The following is a 22230-nucleotide window of genomic DNA, read 5'->3' on the forward strand; positions in this document are numbered from 1 at the left end:
CCCTGAAGATTTGTTTCTTCTGTGTGTTATTTTCTTCTCCCACTAAATCTTATCCTGTGTCTCATGAGGCCTTTGAAACAAGCCTCATGCCCACTAAGGTGATAATTAAGTTAACTAGCTTAAGGTTCTAATGGTAGAACTCAAACCTAGGAGTTCCTCTTGTAGCTTAGCAGGTTAAGAACCTGACATAGTGTCTGTGAGGATGTGAGTTCGATCCCTGGCCTTGCCTAGTGGGTTAAGGATCCAGCATTGCTGCAAGCTGTAAGCTGTTGCATGGGTCACAGTTGCAGCTTGGATCCGGCATTGCTGTGGTTATGGTGTAGGCCTGCAGCTGCAGCTCCAATTCCCAGGACCTTCCACATGTCATAGGTGTGCCCTAAAGAGAAAGAAAGAAAAAGAAAGGAAGGAAGAAAATTTATTGAATTTCTTTAGACACCTAGGATTCTTCTAGTGCCCTCGAGGAACATGTGTACTTAAGCATTGGCCTTCTAGAGACCATGTCTCTGCCTCTATTACCTCACCCTGAGAATGGTGGCCTGTTTGGCCTGTTAGGCAGGGGCAACCATCCTGTGATAAGCTGGTGAGTTATTTTGTGGCAGGAGGAGTCCATAGTGGCACTCAGTACACTTCATATAGGCCACTGTTTGAACAGCCTTAATAGAACATATGGTTTCTGGAGTGGGGACTGAGGCCATGGTTATTTTGACAGATTTCTCCTCTGAATCCCCCAGTCAGCCCTCAAGAAGAGATAGATTTCCTTGAATACTGGTTCATCTAATTCTCTCTCCACATGATTAAAAGAGCACCTTTAATATTTTTCTCCACTTGAGATCCCTCTCCTCTCTATCCCTCAGCTCCAGAATGGGACTTTCTCTAACCCCAACATGTTACCTGTTCAATAAGCCCGTTACCTGTTCCTTTGAAGCAGAGTCAATTTGAGAAGCAACTGTAGAAACAACAGGCTCTCCTGAGACATACAAGTGTTGCTTTCTTCTCATTGTTGCTCCTTTGTTCATTCACTCATCAGACATTACACTTAATATGTGCTAGGCAATGAGAATAGTATAAAATGTAACTCCTACCATCAAAGAGCCCAATCTAGAAGCAAACATGTAAACAAATAATTGCAAATACAGAGACCTGGTTGCTAGACCACATAGCACTAAGTATTAGAAGCTTGTTGCACACAAGAGGCACACCTCTTTTTTTGGTGGGGGTTGCAGAATTTTAAGAGAAAACTTTACAGGAAAAAACAAAAACAAAAACATTTGGCTTGAGGGGCCACCAAGTGTGAGAGAAGGCATGCCAGGGAGGATTATCACCTCAGGAAGGGAAGCATAGTAGAACAGCCTGAGCATTAGGCTATTTGTGAAAGATGAGACTTGAGAAAGCAGGGTGCAGCTCCTGATGATCCTCGTAAACCACATTAAGAACTTTGAACTTTATCCAGTAGGCTTTCATATGCATTTCAGTGTGCTCTCCGGCTGAAGGGAGGAAAAGAGGAAAAGAAAGGCGAGGAGACCACTAGCCTGCAGTGACTCTTCAAGCAAGAATTGCTGAGAATCTGAATTTAAAGAGTAATGGAAATAGGACAGTTTTGTGAGTTTGTGTGTAAGGGGATGCTTAAAACAAGAAGTCTCTCCTCCCTCTCTGCCCTTTTCTAACTTAAGAGGTGTGTTAGGCTATTAAGCCTGGTCCCCTTTCTCCACGTTGCTGTGGGTTATGCATCATCCGCGCTCAATCTTTGCTCCTCACTACCATCTCCCGTTTCCAAACTGCTCTCTCCAAATCCTTTTTTGTGCCTAGGTTTTTGGTCATGAAACAGGGGGAGGAAACAGAGGTAACTAAATTGGCAAAGGTCTCTGGATATAATAAAAACATCGTCACCAGTGGTTAAAAGCGGCAGTTGGTAAGATCCCACCGTACGGGGAGACATGCCTGCCTCCTGAGCGGCGCCGAAGGGGCGGGGCTGGAGCGGTGCTCAGGGGCGGTGCTTGGGGCGGAGCCACAGGCTGGAACGGCGGGCAGGGGCGGGGCGCGAGGGGGAGGATTTTAGTAGGAGGCCGTTGAGGCCGTTGGGTCTGTTCGCCTGTTGAGCTGGTGGGAGCTGGGGGCGGGTTCGGTTTAGGATGGGGAGGTTTGAGACCTAGCCCACGATGCAGCCTCAGACTGCGGGCTTTTTGCCTCCGTAGCAGTGGAGTGGGGCTGGGGCTGGGGCGGAGTTTTAAACCCAGCCCTTGAGTTCTTGTCTCTGATTGAATGGGGTGGATCCTGGGGCGGGTCCTGGGGCGGGTCCAGGTCTGCTTTTGACAGCTCTTTTACACAGCCGCAGCCAAGTCCGGTGGGTTCCGGAAACCTGTGGCCCGGCTCTCCGCGCGTCCCCGTCCCCCCGTGGCCGAGGCCTCGGCCATGAAGCGCATCTTCTCCTGCTCCAGCTCACAGGTGGCGGTATGTGCAAAAATGTTTGGGAGGGTGGGCATGGGGCTGGGGTCCATCACCTGTGGTGACAAAAGTCCTGAGTCCCGAGATCTCCAGGCACCATCGCCCTTTCTGTTTATTGGTTTTTCCAGCTCTTCCACTCCCGCAATGCAGCCCTCCAGCCCTGCCTTCCTCAAGACTGTCCCGCAGCCTCTGACTTGCCTTCCTAACCTCTGCCTTCCCCAAGGTCCTTTGCCTTGGTTCTTTCTTGTCCTCCTAGCATCTACACCCCCAACTTCTGATATGTTTCCAGCAGCCCCTACCCCTTCCTGAAGGCTCTGTTCTCTACTGCTGTTTCCCAGTGCTGAACTACCCTCAGTCATCTGTCCTAGCACCAGCCCCTGCTCAGCCCCAACAGCCTTTCTGTCTCCCAAGTACTGCCCCATCACCCCATTTTCCAGCCCTGGACTGTCTTTACAACCCTGCTCTCCCATCTGGCCCTCTCTGCTGTTTCCTCTCCATCCAGCAAGTACTTCCAGCCCCGTGCCTTCCCCTAGTCTTTCTTCATAGAGTCTTCTCTGTCCTTGCCCCATCTCACCCCATGCCACTTCCACTCCCATTCCTTTCATTACCACCACTGACTCTCAGATATCACGCCAAACCTCTTTCCAAGCAGCAGTCTTCTCCTGTTCCCCCTCTTCAACCTCTGCCCTTCTCTGTCCAGTGGTTGTTCAATTCCACTTTTCCCCCTTTGCCCTGACTCCCTTCTGCTTGCTCTCTGTGGGTTAATCCTGCAGTCTGGCCTAGCCAGCCTGACAAGCACTGCCAGAGGAGGCACAGTGGCCTGGCTGCTCCCCAAGGAATGGGTAAATTGTCTGCAGAATCCACTCTGGCCAGTTCACTGCAGTGCCTGGTCATCAGACTGGTTCTTGGGCCATTCAAGCCTTCTGCCTGCTTCTCCCCAGAATCTTCCTTCATTCTGAATTCTCCCCCAGTTGTTTAGGGCTTGTACTCCCTGCTTTCTTTGACTGAACTGGGGAGTGGTGACGGTGAGAGGGGAAGAGGATAAAGTCAGTAGAAGTCACTCTCCTCCCCATGGTCTCCCAGAATAAAACACAGGGAAGAAGACTACAGAAGGGAGTGGCTAAGTAGCTTCTTCTTCTGAAGATCTCTTATAGAGAGACCCTCTCTCTGGGCATGAAATTTTTTTTTTTCCTTTTTAGGGCCATACCCGCAGCATATGGAAGTTCCCAGGCTAGGGGTTGAAGCGGAGCTAGAGCTACTGGCCTACACCACAACCACAACTTGACATCTGAACCGAAGCTGTGACCTATACCACAGCTTGCGGCAATGCCATATCCTTAACCCAATGAGTGAGGGCAGGGATTGAACCTGCATCCTCATGGGTATTAGTCAGTTTCATTACTGTTGAGTCATGACTGGACCTCCGATGAGTTGAGACTGGGACGATGGCTCATTTAGAAGTGAAGTAGCCAACTGCCTATAGTAATATTGTTTAGCCTAACTTGACTTAGTGGTGTCATTCATTAAGCGAAAAGGAGAAATGAGCAGCTCACTCTGCATGTGCAGGCCACAGAAGCCTGGAAATGAGCTATGAGGCAAAGAGCAGGAACTCTGTTGAGGCCTGTTCTTGTGTCTCTTATGTTTGCTTCCCCACTTAGTTTCCACAGATTAATCAACCAATCAAAAGGCATTTACTGAATGACTACTATAGGTACCAGAAACTGAGGCTACTCAGGGTGTTTTAACTCATAATGATTTTCTTATTTATGTGGACTCTTCCTTAGTTCCTTAAAGTCCTCCACAGTGCCCTTTCCTTTCAGGTCTGTGTAGTCTGCCTGCTCCTTAGGAATGAGGAAACTATTTCATTCTTTCTGGTTCTCCAGTCATTGGTTGGTGCTTCCTTTCCAAGATGCTGGGGTGAACAATGAGCAGAATGTTGGAATTTGAAAACATCCCTCTGTCCTTCACTCCAGCTCCACAGATGTTTGGCCATGAAGAATTTCTTTCTTTCTTCTTTTTTTTCTTTCTTTTTCTTTTTTTTCTTTTTGGGCCAAACCCTCGATGTAGGGAAGTTCCCAGGCTAGGGGTCAAATCGGAGCTTCAGCTGCCGGCCTATACCACAGCCACAGCAACGCGGGATCTGAGCTGCACCTGCAACCTACACCACAGCTCATAGTAATGCCAGATCCCTGACCCACTGAACGAGGCCAGGGATTGAACCCATATCCTCATGGATGCCAGTTGGATTCATTTCCACTGAGCCATGATGGGAACTCCCATGGCCATGGAGAATTTCTACTCATTCGAAACTCTTCTTAGTATAACAAGATTATAGGTAGTAAATTAGGTGGATTTAGAACTACATGACTGGAAAGAAAACTGTTTTCTTAGTCAGGGTGGGAATCCAATAAGCTTGAAAACAGACCAGCTTCAGCTATGAATTGTTTCCTCATGAAACTTACCCATACTTGTCATGATAAATTCTTCCACTCCCTGGGTGGCTAACCACTCTAGACCAGTTTGTCAGAGCAATAGTGTGACAGCCTTCCTGACCACTCCCAAAGCCTGGATTCCCAGTCATGACAGGAGATTGCCCCTTTCCATTCCCTCTCTCACCCCTGTGTCCAGATCGCACCCTCAGATTAAGAGAAGGACTGAAAGATCAATGATCATTTAAAAATTAATCGAAGTCATCCAGAATGTAGGAAGTTCAAGAAACAAACAAAAGCCAACTCCCACAATTTCATTTTATTTAGTCAAGTAGAGGATGCCTTTGAGGGTGTCTTTCATATTAGCTTACTCTGCCAGTGTAAGAAGTAAACTAGAAAATAGCTTTAAACCATAGGCACTGGATCAACTTAGAAGAATGTCAATTGTATTTAAAAAATTGATAGTCAGGAAGTTCCTGTCATGGCTCAGTGGTTAACGAATACGACTAGGAACCATGAGGTTGAGGGTTTGATTCCTGGCCTTGCTCAGTGGGTTAAAGATCCAGTGTTGGCATGAGTTGTGGTGTAGGTCGCAGATGTGGCTCGGATCTGGCATTGCTGTGTCTCTGGCATAGGCCGGCGGCTACAGCTCCAATTCGACCCCTAGCCTGGGAACCTCCATACGCCAGGGTGCGGCCCTAGAAAATTCAAAAAGATAGGGAAAAAAAAATTGATGGTCAGCTCCCGGTTCCTCCAGGCAGCGTTTCCATTTCCATTCATCTGTCCTACAGTGGTAGTCACTCTTTCTCTCTCTACCGTTGGTGTGTTCCATCTTGATAGGATGCCTATTGGCACATGGCCGGAGATAAGGAGAGGCTGCAACTACTTCTACAAAGGCCCCCAGTTTGAGCTATAGAAATATAAAGCTTATCCTTGTTTATGAGTCTGCTGATTAACTTGGTGATTGCTCTCTTGAGGCTGCAGTGTTAATCCAGTGCTTCTCCCCAAGATGCTGGGTGAGCAATAGATTGGATCTTGGAATTTGGAGGCATCTCTCAGTTGTCTTTACCCTTGCTCTGCAGAGGTTTGGTAGTGAAGAATTTCTACCTAGTCTGAATTCTTCTAGGTATAACAAGATTCTAGGAAGTAAATTGAGTGGATTTAGAGCTATCTAGCTGTAAAGAGAAATATCTGCATTGCTAACAGGCATCTTTCCCTTCTATGTAGCTCGAATGGAGTGTATTGGCCCATATGAGCAAGATCCCTTCCTCCCACACCCCTGGATGGAGAATTCTGAGCCCAGGAATATCCAAAACGTGCCCCGGAAGGCTAGAAAAGATGGGAATTAGAACTAACATTTATTGTGTGCCTACTATGTGACAGACAGAGCTAGGTGTTTTATACAGTGTCATTTTATTAGGAAACCAAGGTTTAGAGAAGTTGTTACATACCTCAAGTCACAAGGATAGAAAGTGTTAAATCAGAACTTTATTTTATTAATTTTTTTTTTTTTTTTGCTTTTTATGGCCACACCTGCAGCATATGAAAATTCCTAGGCTAGGGTTCAAATCAGAGCTACAGATGCCGCCCTATGCCACAGCCACGGCAACGCAGGATCTGAGTGGCATCTGTAACCTACACAACAACTCATGGCAATACCAAATCCTTAACCCACTGAGAAGGGCCAGGGATCGAACCTGCATCCTCATGGATACTAGTCAGATTTGTTTCTGCTGTGTCACAGTGGGAACTCCAAGAATCAGAATTTTAAACAGAGAACTTCAGATTGAGATCAGCTGACGGCAGTATCCTATGGTGGAGGCTAGTTCCAGCCCTTTATCTTTTCCTGAGGGTGACATGGTCCCCAAGGAACACTAAATAATGTGTTATTACATCTCAGTCTATTGGTATGTGGAGTAGTCATTTCGCTTAATTTGTCCTTTGAGAATTAACCTGTTTGGAGATTCTTCGCCTTGCAGGGAATAGTGTCAGAAGGCAGGTGGTTTTATCCTGGAGGTGGTCTTAGACTGCTTATTTGAAAATAAGTAAACCTTCCATAGCTCTGGAGTATGGAAAGTGAGACCTAGCTCTGAACATCAGGTGGCCTGGGTTCTAATCTCAATTTTACCACTATTTTGCAGTGTAACCCTGGACAGTTATCTAACCTCAGTGTGTTTCAGTTTCTTTTCTGTCAAGTAGATAAAATAATGTCAGCCCTAACTACTTTCCAGGAATGTTGAGAGGCTAATTGAAATAGCACTTGAAAGGACTATGAAAAATTGCCTCAGGAGTATTACCTCAGAAACCATCTACCCTAGATAATTTTACGGTTTGGGCATTTAAAAATCTTTCCTGTTGTTAATTAATAACCTGGCCTGGCTATGTAAACTGTATTTGGAAACGAATCGACTTCCATAGACCTTACTTTTTCCCATCTTCTCCTAGAGCCTCTTCCTTGTTGAGATTACACCTCATAAAATGCAATGTGCCACCACCAATCCCCCACTACTGCCTGTTTTTTTAAATAACTGCCACATACTTGTATAGCTCTTTACAGTCTACAAAGAGATTTTATATACATTAGCTCATTTAATACTCACAACATGATGAGGTAGTTATTATTCCCCACATTTTATAGATGAGGAAACAGGTTAAAGGTGTTCGTGGCTCACTCTAGGTCACATAGCTGAGGAAGTAGGTGAACCAGGCCGTGAACTGAGGCCTGCTGACAAATATTCATCTAGGACCTTTTTGCCATTCTACAGATTTTTGCCTCCTCCTTCCTTTCCTTTGCCTTCTCTGGATCAAGCCAAATTTTTCTGGGCTTTCAGCTCTGGGTATTTTTACGCAGCTCTTTCATGCCCTGCGATACTTCAATTATTGTAATTACCCCACCAGCAGCAAAAGTCAAGCTGGAATGGCAGAACAATGAGTGCCCAGGTGTGGCTGTTGTCTGGGACAGCTGCTTCCTGCCAGGAAAATGAGGAGGGAGGGAAGGGCGGAGGAGGGGAGCTGCCTCCTGCGGCCTCCTCGAGCCTAGCTAGAAACCTCTCTTTGCCCTGTTGGCCATTGTTGCCATGGAAGAGTGACTAGCCAAAGGGCATAGGTATGAGAAGGGAAAACAGAAACTCTACACTTCTCCTCCCAGTTTGAGGGCTCAAAGCCAATGGGTAGAGATGGTATGGCTAGGTATTTGGACTCCTAGTTGTGACTGAAGCTAGGTGCCTTGATTTCACAAATATCTGAGAACAAAACCCAGAGCAGCATGGGGAGTTGAGAGGCAAGGTGAGCTCAGTCTGGAGTGGTCAGTTTGCTTCATTTTGCTCCAACAAGACATGGAGAGCCAAAGGGAAAGAAGTCATGGCTAGGATTGCTTGGCGGTTATGCACCTAACAACAATAATCATAATGATGATAAAAGAGGCATTTGAAATACTATGTATTCAAGATGAAAAAGTGGGTTTTAATTCAGTAGTCCAAGCACCTTTTGGTGCAGGACTGCCAATAATAACCAGTAGTAGTTCACAGTGGCATTTGAGTTGGTAACTTTTTTTTTTTTTGGCCGTGCCCATAGCACACAAAAGTTCCCGGGCCAGGGGTCAAACCTGCACCACAGCAGTGACCTGAGCCACAGCAATGATGATGCCAGATCCTTACCTGCTGAGCCACCAGGGAACTCTGAGTTGGAAACTATTTAACTGGCCCACCTATGAAGGATTAAATGATCTAGTCTGAGTGACTCCTGGAACATGGAAAGGATCTCAGGGATATCCCTTTTCCCTTGCTTAGCATCCTAACCATTTTATTTTCTTCCTCCACTCTACCCTCACCTCTTATATTCACGCAATTTGTGACTCTGGACCAGGTGGAGAGATGGAATCGACGTGATCAGAAGCTGCTGGAGGCAGTGCAGCGGGGGGACGTGGGACGCGTGGCTGCCTTAGCCTCCAGGAAATCTGCCCGACCCACCAAGCTAGACTCAAACGGCCAGTCCCCGTAAGTAAGTCTTCTTCCACCCTTGGCATGTGGTTCTCTTTGAAAATTCTAAACCCTAACATGATGTTAAGACCAGGAAGTGACTATGACTTCAGAGCCCTTTTTGTCTTAATTAGCAAACATATCAAGCGCTGCACAAAATGGGGGAAGATACTGTCCTTGGGCTCCATACGTTTCACAACCTACATCAATGAAACTGATCAAAAAAGAACATAAAGCCCATGAGACAAACAGAAAACTGATACCCTAAATAGAATATTTCTTTGCTGCCCAAGTAAGAGGGTGTGTATGCTTGGGAAATGAGGGAGTACGGTGGAGCCATGTGGCTGGAAACGGTGATTAGGTACAAGAGGGATGTTATCCTTTGTCTCTGTCCAGCCCTCTGCTCGGCCCTGGCTGAGACTTTCTGGGACCCTTCCAGTCTGTGAAGGGTTCTATGCTCAGAGTCACAGGAAGACATTAATTATGTGTTCCCTGGACACCCTTGTCATACTCTGAGATTGTTTGAGACCTGTAGTTCTTATTTCCATCTTTGCTTCCAGCTTCCTCTCATGTTATGACAGCAGGCCATATAGGCTTCTCTTCCTCAGAAAGTCAGGCCAGGGGAGCTTCCCTCTCTGCTTTAGGGATTGGTGTTGGGAGTGAGGGAGCAGAGCAGGCAGTGCTTGCTGAGATTCTCCCATTCTTCATCCCCCCCCCACCCTGTTCCTTCATCCCTCTGCCTCTTGGCCTTGATTCTTGCAGGTTTCATCTGGCAGCCTCTAAAGGTCTGACAGAATGTCTGACCATACTGCTTGCCAATGGGGCTGACATCAACAGCAAGAATGAGGACGGTGAGTTAGATGAAGCACTGGGTCTCGCCGCTTGCTTTTTCCTTTACAGCAGCAGTGGGGAGCCAGTGCTGGTGGGGGTGAGGGGGGAGTGGCTGCTGGAGGTTCCACCTGTAGCCCCCTGCTTCTTTCCTCATAAGTTCCAGCCAGCATCCTTCCAGGGGTTCTCCTCCCTGCAAACTGGGCCTACCTCACCTTCTCGCCCACCTCCACCGAAGGTACCAGGCACTTGGGGAACAGGAATTTCTGGCCCCATGTGACTGAGAGCTTCTCTCTCTAATCTCCCTCTGATTATCTGTGCGTCTCTTGCCTTCCCTCCCTGTGAGTCATCAGCATGCAAGGGGCCACCCATCCTCCCTCTCCCCTTCTTTCTCTTTTCAGGAAGCACCGCCCTACACCTGGCCACCATTTCCTGCCAGCCACAATGTGTCAAGGTCCTGCTGCAGGTAAGAGCAACCCCTTGATGATACTACTGTGAAAGGGAGAAGTGGACCAGAGACTCCTTACTTTGTCCTATTCTCACCAGCAATATGCGGTCAAGTGCACCCCTCTCACCCCAGTAAGAGAGCTGCTGACCACTTGCTCATTAATTCACAAATGTTTATTTGACACCTACTATGTGCAGGCAACCTGCTTAGGGCTGCCCTTGAAGGCACATCAAAACATCCCAGAGTTGCCAGGCACTGACTATGTCACCATGCAGATACTGAGCTCTGTCATCGGCAGAGCCACTGCAGAGACTAACTGCTGTGATGATGGTCGGGTGGAAGGACGGCAGAGGTGTTCAAATTAAACTGATAGCCTACTGTCTGTTTTTGAGGCGTTCGTAGTCTAGGAGTAAAAAGAGAACTATACAGGTAAAATGACATGTGGGCAGTTCAGAAATAAGCCTCCTAAAGTTCAAAAGGCATAGTTCAACAGTGCAAATGGCTATTTTGCTTTTTTTCTTCCTGGCCCTTTCCAAGTTTCCCAGTTATGATCCTAAAGTACCAGATGTGGGCTTAGGTGTCATTTTCCCCTAACATGTTTATTTACCTATAACCTGATTTTTCGTAGGCCCTAGGTTTATGAACCAGGCTGAAATTCAAAGCTGCCCATCATCTGCAAGGAATAGACTAGACTTGCCTAGTAGTTGGCCAAAGCCATGGTCCTCCTGCCCCTCTCCATAGCACTGTGAAAGTTGGTGACCCGACAGGGAGTATGGGATGAGGGTGTTAACACCACACTCCATGCTGCTTCCCTTTGTGGCTCTTTGCAGCATGGTGCCAATGAAGATGCTGTAGATGTGGAAAATCGTAGTCCGTTGCACTGGGCAGGTGTGTTCCAGGGGACTGGTGGGAAACAGGCGTGCAGGGACCAAGGGGTGGGGAGGAGGTGAGGAGGACGACATTTGGTAGGAAGGACAGCCCAGGGCTGACTGCTGAGATGCGGGGAGAGAGAAGCTGCATCATGATCTGACTAGGTGTCCTTCCTGCTTCCCCTTTACCCAATCATCCCTCAACCCTCCGCAGCCTCCTCTGGCTGTGCCTCAAGTGTACTCCTCCTATGTGACCATGAAGCCTTCCTGGATGTCCTGGATAATGTGAGTGTCAGTTGGGTAGCTGGGTGGGGCCCTACATGAGGAGGCTGATACTTTCTCTGAACGTAATTAGCCAAGCTCCATGACTGGGACTTGTGTAGCACCACCTCCTCTTTCTTCTTCCCGCCCCCTACCCCATCTTCTCTTCTCCTCTTCTTCCACACAGAGAGGCTAATAAGCCTTAGCTTCTAGAGAGCTTCCAGTCCTCTGAGAAGGAGTATTTAGCCCCAGGCTCTGGGTTTTTTTTGGAGAGATGTGGGGAAAGAAGAGCTGGTAGGACTGTGTCAAACCCCTGGTTCCCACAGCTCCTCATGAACCCCCTTCTCATAATTTGTGCAGGGTGGACGCACACCCCTGATGATTGCATCACTGGGTGGTCATGCAGCTATCTGCTCACAGCTACTGCAGAGAGGCGCCCGGGTTAATATCACCGACAAGAATGACAAGTGAGCCTTTTTGGTCTTCCTGCCTCAAATCCAGACCCTCAACAATCTAGAAAGGAGCCACTGGGCAAAATGTGTGTGTGTGTGTGTGTGTGTGTGTGTGTGTGTGTGTGTTTCTACTGTGGAAGAAGGCAGGTTGGTCTCTGTTTTCTTGGGAACCTCCCTCCTTCCCAACGGCGGTTCAGAAGAGCTCTGCCTGCTGCTCCGCTGCTTTCCTCTTTGGGAATTGAGAAAATTTTCCTTATACTTTCCTATTCTGTTGCTGCTACCACCATTTTCCTAAGCAGAGACAACTCTAGAATTTGAATCAATATCTCTGGATCTACTAGTTTAATCTATTGGTTTTCAAACTATCTTCTAATCAATGGAATCCTTTTTTTCCAATAAAGAATTTATGTAGAGGAGTTCCTGTTGTGGCTCAGTGGGTTATAAAACCAACAAGTAGCCATGAGAATGCAGGTTCGACCCCTGGCCTTGCTCAGTGGGCTTAAAGGATCTGGTCGTGGTAAGCTGCGGTGTAGGTCACAGATGCTGTTCAGATCCCGTGTTCCTGTGGCTGTGGCATAGGCCAGCAGCTGTAGCTCTGATTCAATCCCTAGCCTGGAAACTTCCATATGCCACAGGTGCAGCCCTAAAAAGCTAATAATAATAATAATTTAAAAAACCCCAGAATTTATGTAGAACCTCAATATGTAAAGCAGATGAAAATGGAGCCTTTCTAACTGGCCCCCTGCTTTCTGATGCTACAGCTCCAAGAATGACATTTTGAAAGGTCCTGGTTTGATGCAATGCTTTATCATGGGCTGGTATTGGTCTGTGGTTCTCCTGACCACATCGAATGAGAGGTGACCCTCTGAGTGGATTTGCTGAAGCCAGGACTCTTGGATTCCATGAGAAAAGCCTACGCTCAGATTTGTCCCCACCTGCAGATCAGCTTTGATCCTGGCCTGTGAAAAAGGCAGCGCCGAGGTGGCTGAACTGCTCCTGAGCCATGGAGCAGATGCAGGGGCAGTGGACAGCACGGGGCATGACGCTTTGCATTATGCTCTACGCACACAAGACAAGACGCTGTGGAGGTTGCTGCGGCAGGCCCTGAACCGCCAGGGGCGGGGAGGTAAAGCCAATATTCCTTTGAAACTTTAGGATGCTCCTCAATAGCCTCAGAATCCAGGAAGCTTCTTGGAATCTCATTTGTTTCCATGGAAATAATCCATGTGACAAATAACTGTCCCTTTGGTTGACAGTTTACTTAGTTATTGCTGCTGCTATGAGATGACTTCGGCTCCCAAAAGCATGGTCACAAACTTCTTTAATGCAGCCTCATCTTTCACAGGAGGCAACCCTGGCTAGGGTTGTAATTGTAATTGTAGTAGTTGTAACTGTATATCTACTTGTGTGGTTTGATGGTCAAATCTCTCTCTCCCCTGCTAGACTGGAATCCCCTCAGAGAACAGGCCATCTTTATTTTGCCTGCCATTGAGGTCCTGGTGCCTATAACAGTGTATGGCACAATGTCCGATAAATGAGTGGGAAAAAATGAATGAGCTGGCATATCTCTGAGGCAGGGAACCAAGGTTGCTGAATAGTTAGGGCCCCAGTGAATAAGGGTCTCTTCTGGCACCAGAAAGATATGTGTGGTAAGGGATTAACATGGAGGGGCCAGTCCTCCAGAAAAAGTCTGAAGACAGAGTGTGGGCTAGAAGCATATGGTCCTGTCTCCTCTCTCATTTTCCTCATGTCTTTTTATATAGGTCAGGGACTAGTTCAACACTCAGATCTTGCATCCCAGGTAAGACCCGAAGTGCTTCTTCCTTTTGCTTCTGAGCTACCCCAGGCTTTCCCACTGGGAATCTCCCAGGAAGTGATCCCTGGGGCATCGAGACAGTGTAGGAGAAGGAAGGCCCTCCTGGGTTAGTGCCTGGGTTTGCTTCACTGTCCATTTTTCTACACAGGCCTCTCCATCTGAGCCTCAGGTAGGCTCTCCACCATGGAGAGCAGAGCCTGAGGAGGAGCAGGAGGAAGAGGAGGATGAAGACCCATGTCCAGAGGAGTGGAAGTGGAAGTATGAAGAGGAGCAGAGGAAAGTTTCTCAGTTGGAGCAGGAGCTGATGCGGAAAACAGAAGAGTCTAAGGCTCAAGCTGCAGCTTACCTGGGCCTGGAGAACCAGATTCAAGAGCAGGTGCAAGAGCTGGGGCTCCTCCTATCCCAAGAGCCTGGGGCTCCAGGAGGCCAGAGCTCTAGTCTCCGGGCTGGAGGAGATGGCATGGAGCAGGGTTGTCCCCTGGACCTGCTGGCTAAGGGCATTCAAGAGCTAAGGAAGCAGCAGCAGGCAGCAGCCACAGCAGCAGCAAACCCAGTATTAGCTTCCAAGAAGGCTAAGGATTCAGCCCCAGGGGAGATCCCATATGCAGCCCATGGAAGGTCCCAACCAGAAGAACAGGGGACACCCCAGAGCCCAAAGTCTGATGCCACTGGGGAAGCCAAAGAACAGCAACTGGCTACCAGTGGTGGGCAGGACCTTGGCCCTGATCATACCCGCCAGCTGTGTGCTGGCCAGGAGGAGAGACGCCAGGCCCCAGGGGCTGAACCAGCAGGCACAGCAGCCATGAACCAGCTCCTGCTACAGCTGAGGGAGGAGCTGGCTGCGGTGTGGCGAGAAAAGGATGCAGCCCGGGGGGCTCTATCAAGACCTGTCCTGGAGGGAGCTCTGGGGACCCCCCGGGCTGAGGCTGCAGCAGCTGCTTGGGAGAAGATGGAGGCCAGGTTGGAGCGGGTGCTGGTGAGGCTGGATCAGGCAAAAGCAGGATTACAGATGAAACCTGAGGCCCCTGCCCAGAAGCCCAGAGAGGGAACCTCAAAGGCAGGCCCAGGGACTGTCATCAAAGGGAATGAAGGAAGGGAGGACAGGTCTCCTGGGACCTGGGGAAAGCCTCTAGGGGCTCCTGGAGGGGAGCAGATGCTAGGAGGAGGCCTGGCAAAGGGTCAGCTGGAGAAGGAGGTGTCAGCACTGAGACTGAGCAACAGTAATTTGCTGGAGGAGCTGGGGGAGCTGGGGCGGGAGCGGCAGCGGTTGCAGGGGGAGCTGCAGTCCCTGAGCCAGCGGCTTCAGCTAGAGTTTGTGCCCAAGCCAGAGGCGCAGGTCCAGCTACAGCAGTTGCAGAGGAGCGTGGGGCTGCTGACGGATGAACTGGCCATAGAGAAGGAGGCCACCGAGAAGCTGCGTAAGCGCCTGGCTTCGCAAAGTAGTGGCCTCCAGGGGCTGTGGGACTGTCTGCCAGCAGACCTAGTGGGCAAGGGGAGCGCTCAGAGCACATCGGGCGAACCCCTGGAGGAGCTGCAGGCCTGCATCCGCACCCTGGTGGACAAGCACCTCGAGGCCCAGCAGGTGATGGCTCGGCTAGAAGAGGAAAATCAGCAGCTGCGGGGCTCCCTTGCCCCACGCGGGGAGCCAGGTACCTCCTCCGAGGCCTCTGCATCCCCCCAAGTGGCTGCTCTGGAGGAGGATCTGGGGAAGCTGGAGGAAGAGCTTCGGGCGGTTCAGGCCACGATGAGCGGGAAAAGCCAGGAGATCGGGAAGCTGAAGCAACTGCTCTACCAAGCCACAGAGGAGGTGGCTGAGCTGAGAGCCCGGGAGGCGGCCAGTCTAAGGCAGCATGAGAAAACTCGGGGCTCGCTTGTGGCCCAGGCCCAGGCCTGGGGCCAGGAGCTAAAGGCTCTGCTGGAAAAGTACAACACGGCGTGCCGGGAAATGAGTCGGCTGCGGGAGGCAGTGGCGGAGGAGCGCCGCAGGAGTGGGGACCTGGCCGCACGCGTCGCGGAGCAGGAACGCCAAGCCAGCGAGATGCGCGGGCGTTCCGAGCAGTTTGAGAAAACCGCGGAGCTGCTGAAAGAGAAGGTGGAGCATCTAATCGGGGCTTGCCGGGACAAGGAGGCCAAGGTGAGCCGGCGAGGCAGCAGCCAAGGGAGCGTCAGGGAGGTTTCCGTGTGTTTAGGGTTTGCTAACCTGAGTCTATCTTTGGTTGGTCAGATTAATTCCCCAAACCGAACAGCAATCATTTGCAAGGACTGCAATACATTCTGGGTCTGAGGGGGTTTGGGGTTGAGGTTGGAGGTGAGGTGAGTTATAAATAGAAGAGAGAAGGGAGCTTAGGCGTTAAAATTTGGGGCTTAGGGTTCAGAAGCAGTGGGGTCATGGCCTCCACTATGGAGTACTATGCTCATCAGCATTTTGACTTAAATAGTGTATTAGCCTGAGAAGACGGCTGATAATATCGTGAGTCTGTGGTTTTCCTAGGGTTCTGAGGAGTTAACTGGAGTCCTGGGTGCTGGTGGGTTAAATAAAGTAGACTAGGCTTTAAGCCCCCCTCACCTCCCACTTCAAGTAGTGTTAAGTTTTGCAAAAGATTTCCATTGGCAAAGAAGGTGCTAAGGCAGAGAAGAAAAAAAGGGGGGAAAAAGTCCAAAAGCCATCCTGTTAGATCCCTGAGCTTCTTAATGATTGCTCCAAAAGTGAGTGTAAGTGTGTTTCTAAGAGACATGTTTTGTGAATTCTAAACAATCAATTTACAAACGAATTTAGTAATTCTCGAACCACCTGTCCAGTGATTCATTAACCACTGAGCCACGACGGGAACTCCCACATTATCAAATTTAGAAGGATTAAAACTACAGGGAGTATATATTTTACAGAATATAAAGTACATAAAAATGGAAGGAATGTTATACAGAATAGGAATCAGTGTGGGGTGGGGCTAATTAAAGAAAGGAATTTTGTGCTGGTGTTGAAGGAGAAGATAAAAGTAGACAAATGGGCAAAAGAAGATAGTGTAGTGGGGAGTTCTCTTGTGGTGCAGCAGGTTAAGGGTCTAGCGTTGTCACTGCTATGGCTGGGTCACTGCTGTAGCGTGGGTGGGCATAGCCAAAAAAAAGAAAGAAAAGGAAATATTTTTTTTTTTTATTTATTTTTTTATTTTATTTTTGTCTTTTTGACTTTTTCTTTTGTCTTTTGTTGTTGCTATTTCTTGGGCCGCTCCCGCGGCATATGGAGGTTCCCAGGCTAGGGGTTGAATCGGAGCTGTAGCCACCGGCCTACACCAGAGCCACAGCAACGCGGGATCCGAGCCGCATCTGCAACCTACACCACAGCTCACAGCAACACCGGATCGTTAACCCACTGAGCAAGGGCAGGGATTGAACCCGCAACCTCATGGTTCCTAGTCGGATTCGTTAACCACTGCGCCACGACGGGAACTCCAAGAAAAGGAAATAGTGTAGTGGGCTCTGAACTGAGCTTGTCTACATTTGAATTTCAGTCTCAAAACTTACTGATTGGAGTTCCCGTTGTGGCTCAGTGGTTAACGAATCCAACTAGGAACCATGAGGTTGCGGGTTCGATCCCTGGCCTCGCTCAGTGGGTTAAGGATCCAGTGTTGCCATGAGCTGTGGTATAGGTCGCAGATGTGGCTCAGATCTGGCATTGCTGTGTCTCTGGCGTAGGCCGGCGGCTACAGCTCCAATTCGACCCCTAGCCTGGGAACCTCCACATGCCGAGGGTGCGGCCCTAGAAAAGATAAAATAATTTAAAAAACAGGGCGGAAAAAAAAAACCTTACTGATTGGTCTTGGGTAAATTTTCTATGCCTATAAATTTTCTCATCTATAAAATGTCAATAATGACAGGGTTGTTTTGAGGATTACATTAAATGAGATATATTTAAAATTTTTGGCAAATGGCTAGTACTCAAGAAATGTTAGCTATTTTCATTATTTCTGTTACCATCATTCCTATAACTGCTGATTAGCATTAACACATTTATGTCTCAGCTTTACAAACCACAAAACTCACCTCCATTTCCCTTAGTGGTCAGTAGGCTGAAGTCGGTCAGGATCCAGTATAGAGTTAAGAGCATTGACCATGAATTCAAAGAGATCTTGGTTTAAATCATGATTTCATCACTTAACAGCTGTATGATTTTGACAAATTATTTAACTCAGTCTCCTTATCTACAAAATGTGAATAATAATAATACTTCCCTCAGAGAAGTATTCTTCTCAGAACAGAAGAAGAGTTGTTTTGAGGAGTTCCTGTCGTGGCGCAGTGGTTAACGAATCCGACTAGGAACCATGAGGTTGCGGGTTCGATCCCTGCCTTTGCTCAGTGGATTAACGATCCGGTGTTGCTGTGAGCTGTGGTGTAGGTTGCAGACGCGGCTTGGATCCCGCGTTGCTGTGGCTCTGGCATAGGCTGGCAGCTACAGCTCTGATTAGACCCCTAGCCTGGGAACCTCCATATGCCGCGGGAGCGGCCCAAGAAATGGCAAAAAGACAAAAAAAAAAAAAAAAAAAAAAAGAGTTGTTTTGAGTATTAAGTGAGACGATGTGTGTAAAAGTGTCTGGTGGTTATTATTAACACCCGATAAAAGGACACTGACCTTGACTCTGGGGAGTGTTGGGATGAGAAACGACTGGGGCCTCATTGGTTCCCTCTCTTTCCTTCTGGCCTCAGATCAAGGAATTGTTGAAGAAACTGGAGCAACTTTCAGAGGATGTTCTAGCAGTTCGGGGAAAAAATGCTCGCCTTGCCCTACAGCTGCAGGTACGTTTTGGCCCTCGGGGAGATGGACATTGCTGGGGAAGAAGGTGCGCGATGGAGGTGATGTATACGTGGGAGACATTCTGGGGATTCCAGAGGACCGGCCAGGCAGTGGTCTAGGTTGAGCCAGAGTGACGGGCCAAGGGAGCCTATCTGGCCCAGCTGACCACTTCACGTCGTGGTCCTCATGCCTGGGGATCAGAGTGAGTATGGGAGGTGAGCGCATGAGCTCCCATTGATGCTCACTCCCAGGATTCCCAGAAGAACCATGAAGAGATCATCGCCACCTATAGGAACCATCTGCTGAGTGCTGCTCAGGTGAGCCTGGGGGGAGGTGGAAGCAGAGAGCTGGGCAGGGGGCATGGCACCTGGGGTTCCTTCTCTTACCTGCACATACTTGTCATCCCTGAGAAAGCTGGACTTTGGATGTTCCAGTACCAGGTTTCTGGACCTCATCAGGCAGGTCAAGGGATTGTGCATAAGTTTGAGGGGGAAAGGGGTTTGCCCCACATTTTCAATTCCCTGATCTACTGTAAGACTTTTTCCTTCTCCTGTGCCCTTTCTCAGTGTCCTCCTGAGCCAGCTTATCCCTCACCAAGGAAATAACAATAACTGCAAAACTGGAACACGTATTGTGTACCAGGTGCTTTGTTCCATAGTCACAGTTGTAACCCTCATAGCAATCCTGAAAAACAGATGTCATTATCTTCCCTGTAAAGATTAGGAAACAGCCATTGAGGAGTTAAGTATTATAAGTGAGGACATATAATAAGTAGCATTCTATTATATCACAGAAACTCTCCCTCTTCTGATTCTCTTCTTTTCTGTTCTTCTTCTCCTTTTTTTCCTCTTCCCTGCCACCCACAGGGCTACATGGAACAGGATGTGTACAATATCCTACTGAGAATCCTCAGCATACAGGAGGAGTGAGGCAGCCTGGGGCCTGAAGAACATGGGATCTCTCTGTTGTGAGTTGTGGGTTGAGGGCGATGAGGGAAGGACTTTGGGAGAAAGGAGGTTTAAGGGATGGAAATTGGAGTCTCCTTTTGCCCCATGTGGTAGCTGACACGAGGGAGCATAAAGCATTTGGGATGAGGTCAGTTGAGAAGATATGATATGGGGGGAATCCCTGGATAGAGTCAGGAATGAGTGAGCAGGTAGAAGAGGGTCTGACTTATGGGCCGGAGACTGAAAGGAGGAGTTGAGGTAGCTCTCCTAAGGTCTGGGGTAGAGAGAAGGTTGAGTGATGGTGGGATGGTGGTGCACAGATGTTTCCTAGTGTGAGACTCTACGAATTCCAGAAGCTCTCCTTCACCACTCATTCAAAAGGCAGTCATCCTCCATTCTTCTCCCTGCCCCAGAGCAGGTGGCCACGCTCTCCAGTCCAGATAGATGAGGATCATCTTTAGCATCTTGGCATGGGTGGGAGGAGACTGAGGGTATGTATGGAAGTGTGTGCATTTCATCCTTGAATTTCTTCTTTCAGGGGACTAGCACATCCCTGGTTGCCAGAGGCTCCATCAGGTGGTTGTGGGTGATGGGTGGTGGGTTGGTCACTAGGGGAGGTATGGGTGGGGCTTCACCTGATGTTATGGACCCCAGACCTGAGAACCTGAACCTTGGAATCAGCATGGGATGAGACCAGAAGAGGTGTGGATGGAAGCCAGCTCTATGGAAAATAAAGCAGGAGGCAGGACGTTGTTGGGTGTTATTGTTTTTTCTTTCTAAAGGGGCATGGGGGAAGGAATCTTTTTCCTTCTTTTTTGATTACAAATGGCCCCATAAGTTAGCTGCTTTCAAACTTTGATTATGATCCATAATAAGAAATACATTTTACATCCTATGTGTACATACCTGAAGTAATATTTACCCATACTATACTTCTATTCTATAATCCACAAAAACATTAGTTACAATACATCCACGAATGGGTCAAGACCCAGTTTGAAAAACAGCATTCCAACAGTTTGAAGAACAATCTTCTATAAAAATGGGAATTGACACTCTTCTTTTTTCTTAAGTCTGTTTCTTTCTGACACAGCTCTAATCTTTTTTCTCTACCTTGGGACTCCTTAGTCCACTCTCTTTTTTAAGGTGGAGAGATTGAGAGGCCTGGATTTTCTTGAAGATGTACAATCTAAAATATTCTGTCATGTGTTAAACCCTGTTGTCTAGATTTGAGGTGCTCTGTCTCACGTAGTCAGTGTTCTTTGCCCCAGGTGCAACGTGGGATGGAAAGTCTGATTCTTGGAAAAGGGATGAAGGGATACTCAGAGTTGGCTTCTTCCCTCCCATTCTGTTCTCAGACTGAAAAAAAAAAGTCTGTCTCGTGGTCACTTCCCCTGGGTCTCCTCCCCTTCCTGACCCTCCACCAGCCAGACTGCCAGGTGAGAGGGGGGCAGCAAGTTCTTCCAAAATCTGGGGTTGTGGTTTGGTGGCCCCCACACTGGTCCCTCCCAATTCCTTCTCTCAGCCCACCCCCTGCTGGGTTATGCTGGGTCAGGTGGCAGCGGTTTGGCAGGAAATAAACTGACTGGGCCGAGAGAAGAGTGGGGAGGGGCTGCTGTGGAAGACGGGGGAGGGGTGGGAGCAGATTGGGGATGCAGAGCCCAGCTCCTGGGTTTGGCCAGGAAAAGCAAGAAAAGAGATTAGATCCTAGAGAAGATGAAGGTCAACTTTAGGGTTTGTGTGTGTATGGATGGGCACAGGACTACTGTAAGGCTGGGAGAATGAAGAGAGGAATTGAAGGGGGAAAAGAAGTGTGCAGCTGCCGGAAGAAGAGCATCAAATGGTCCAGGTTATGTCTATTAAGGGGAACACAGAGTTCCCTGGTGGTTCAGCGGGTTGAGGATCCTGTGTTGTCACTGCTGTGCCCCTGTTTCCATGCCTGGCATGGGAACTTCTGCATGCTGTGAGTGTGGCTGAAAAAAAAGAGGGGAACAGAACCTCTCTTCCTTCCTGCTCTTAGAGTTACCAAAGAATAGAAAAGGACTGTAGTTCCTGAACCTGACTAGTATCCATGAGGATGCGGGTTTGATCCCTGGCCTCGCTCAGTGGGTTAAGGATCTGGCGTTGCTATGAGCTGTGGTGTAGGTTGCAGACGTGGCTCAGATCCTGCCTTGCTGTGGCTGTGGCGCAGGCCGGCAGCTGTAGCTCTGATTGGATCCCTAGCCTGGGAACCTTCATATGCTGCAAGTGCAGCCCTAAAAGGCAAAAAAAAAAAAAAAAAAAAAAAAAAAAGACTGTAATATTCCCTATTATATATGCAGTGTGCGGTGGGAAGAATGAAGTGACTGCTGAAAAGGTCCAGAGAGGAGGAGGGTCATTTTGCTAAGTTCAAGTATGAGTCAGGAAACAGCTCTGGTAATGGAAGCCAGGTCTTTGGCTTCCTCTGGGGCTCCTGGAAGCTGATCCCAGGACGGCTGAGCTGTGGGAATGGTCAGTGATGTTCGTGTTAACATGAAGTGGAAACTATTCCAGCCCCTGGTCTTCCTAGGCAATGGCCCTCTATTCAGCTCCATAAACTGTTACAACCTCAAGCCCTGAAATTTTCCCAAGAAATCGTTCTTTCCAGAAGTAACTATAGTCTTAATGTTCCCCTCTTTCCTTCTGGGCTGTTTAGTGGGACTTCAGTAGGGACTTATATTCCTGCTTCACTTCCCCTTGTTCTCTAGGCTTCAGCTGTAGGAGTGTATGTGTGAGAGAAGGTGGGGCTTGCAGAGCCATGATGGGGTTCAGACTACGTTTTTGAATGCCCTCAATCTGAAACTTGGTCCTGATCTGCAGGTTCCCTCCTCTGGTAACATTAATTTAATAAGCTGATATTTAAAGGGCCTACTATGTGCCAGGCACTGGATATAGAGAGAGCTTGCATGCAGGCTCAGATTCAGATGCTCTTCTTCCTAGTTATATGTTATCTT

General features: G+C 48.5%; 1 protein-coding gene across 3 annotated transcripts; it reads left to right on the top strand.

Moving 5' to 3' along the window:
- Positions 397-20010, top strand: ANKRD35 (ankyrin repeat domain 35). Of its 3 annotated transcripts, none has more exons than XM_021089942.1 (15): positions 397-1909; positions 2327-2448; positions 8736-8866; positions 9611-9699; positions 10078-10142; positions 10955-11012; positions 11208-11278; positions 11615-11721; positions 12648-12832; positions 13470-13507; positions 13671-15656; positions 18224-18313; positions 18563-18628; positions 19178-19278; positions 19797-20010. In XM_021089942.1, exons 2-14 carry the CDS (start codon positions 2410-2412, stop codon positions 19238-19240), a joined length of 2988 nt encoding a protein of 995 aa, XP_020945601.1. In that variant the 5' UTR covers positions 397-1909; positions 2327-2409; the 3' UTR covers positions 19241-19278; positions 19797-20010. The 3 variants fall into 3 exon arrangements, with proteins under 3 accessions (XP_020945601.1, XP_003125839.1, XP_020945602.1); XM_003125791.4 differs by lacking the exon at positions 397-1909 and adding an exon at positions 2030-2079; XM_021089943.1 differs by lacking the exons at positions 397-1909; positions 2327-2448 and having other exon boundaries at positions 8749-8870.

The sequence above is a fragment of the Sus scrofa genome, chromosome 4 (assembly GCF_000003025.6).
Source record: "Sus scrofa isolate TJ Tabasco breed Duroc chromosome 4, Sscrofa11.1, whole genome shotgun sequence".
NCBI classification, from domain to species: domain Eukaryota; kingdom Metazoa; phylum Chordata; class Mammalia; order Artiodactyla; family Suidae; genus Sus; species Sus scrofa.

What these genes read in the sequence shown, in the direction of transcription:
- ANKRD35 (XM_021089942.1), top strand. Translation starts at nt 2,410, where the DNA reads ATGAAGCGCATCTTCTCCTGCTCCAGCTCACAGGTGGCG. An exon ending in ATCACCGACAAGAATGACAA is followed by an intron (nt 11,722 to 12,647) that starts GTGAGCCTTTTT and finishes CCCCACCTGCAG; the next exon opens with ATCAGCTTTGATCCTGGCCT. An exon ending in GAACCGCCAGGGGCGGGGAG is followed by an intron (nt 12,833 to 13,469) that starts GTAAAGCCAATA and finishes CTTTTTATATAG; the next exon opens with GTCAGGGACTAGTTCAACAC.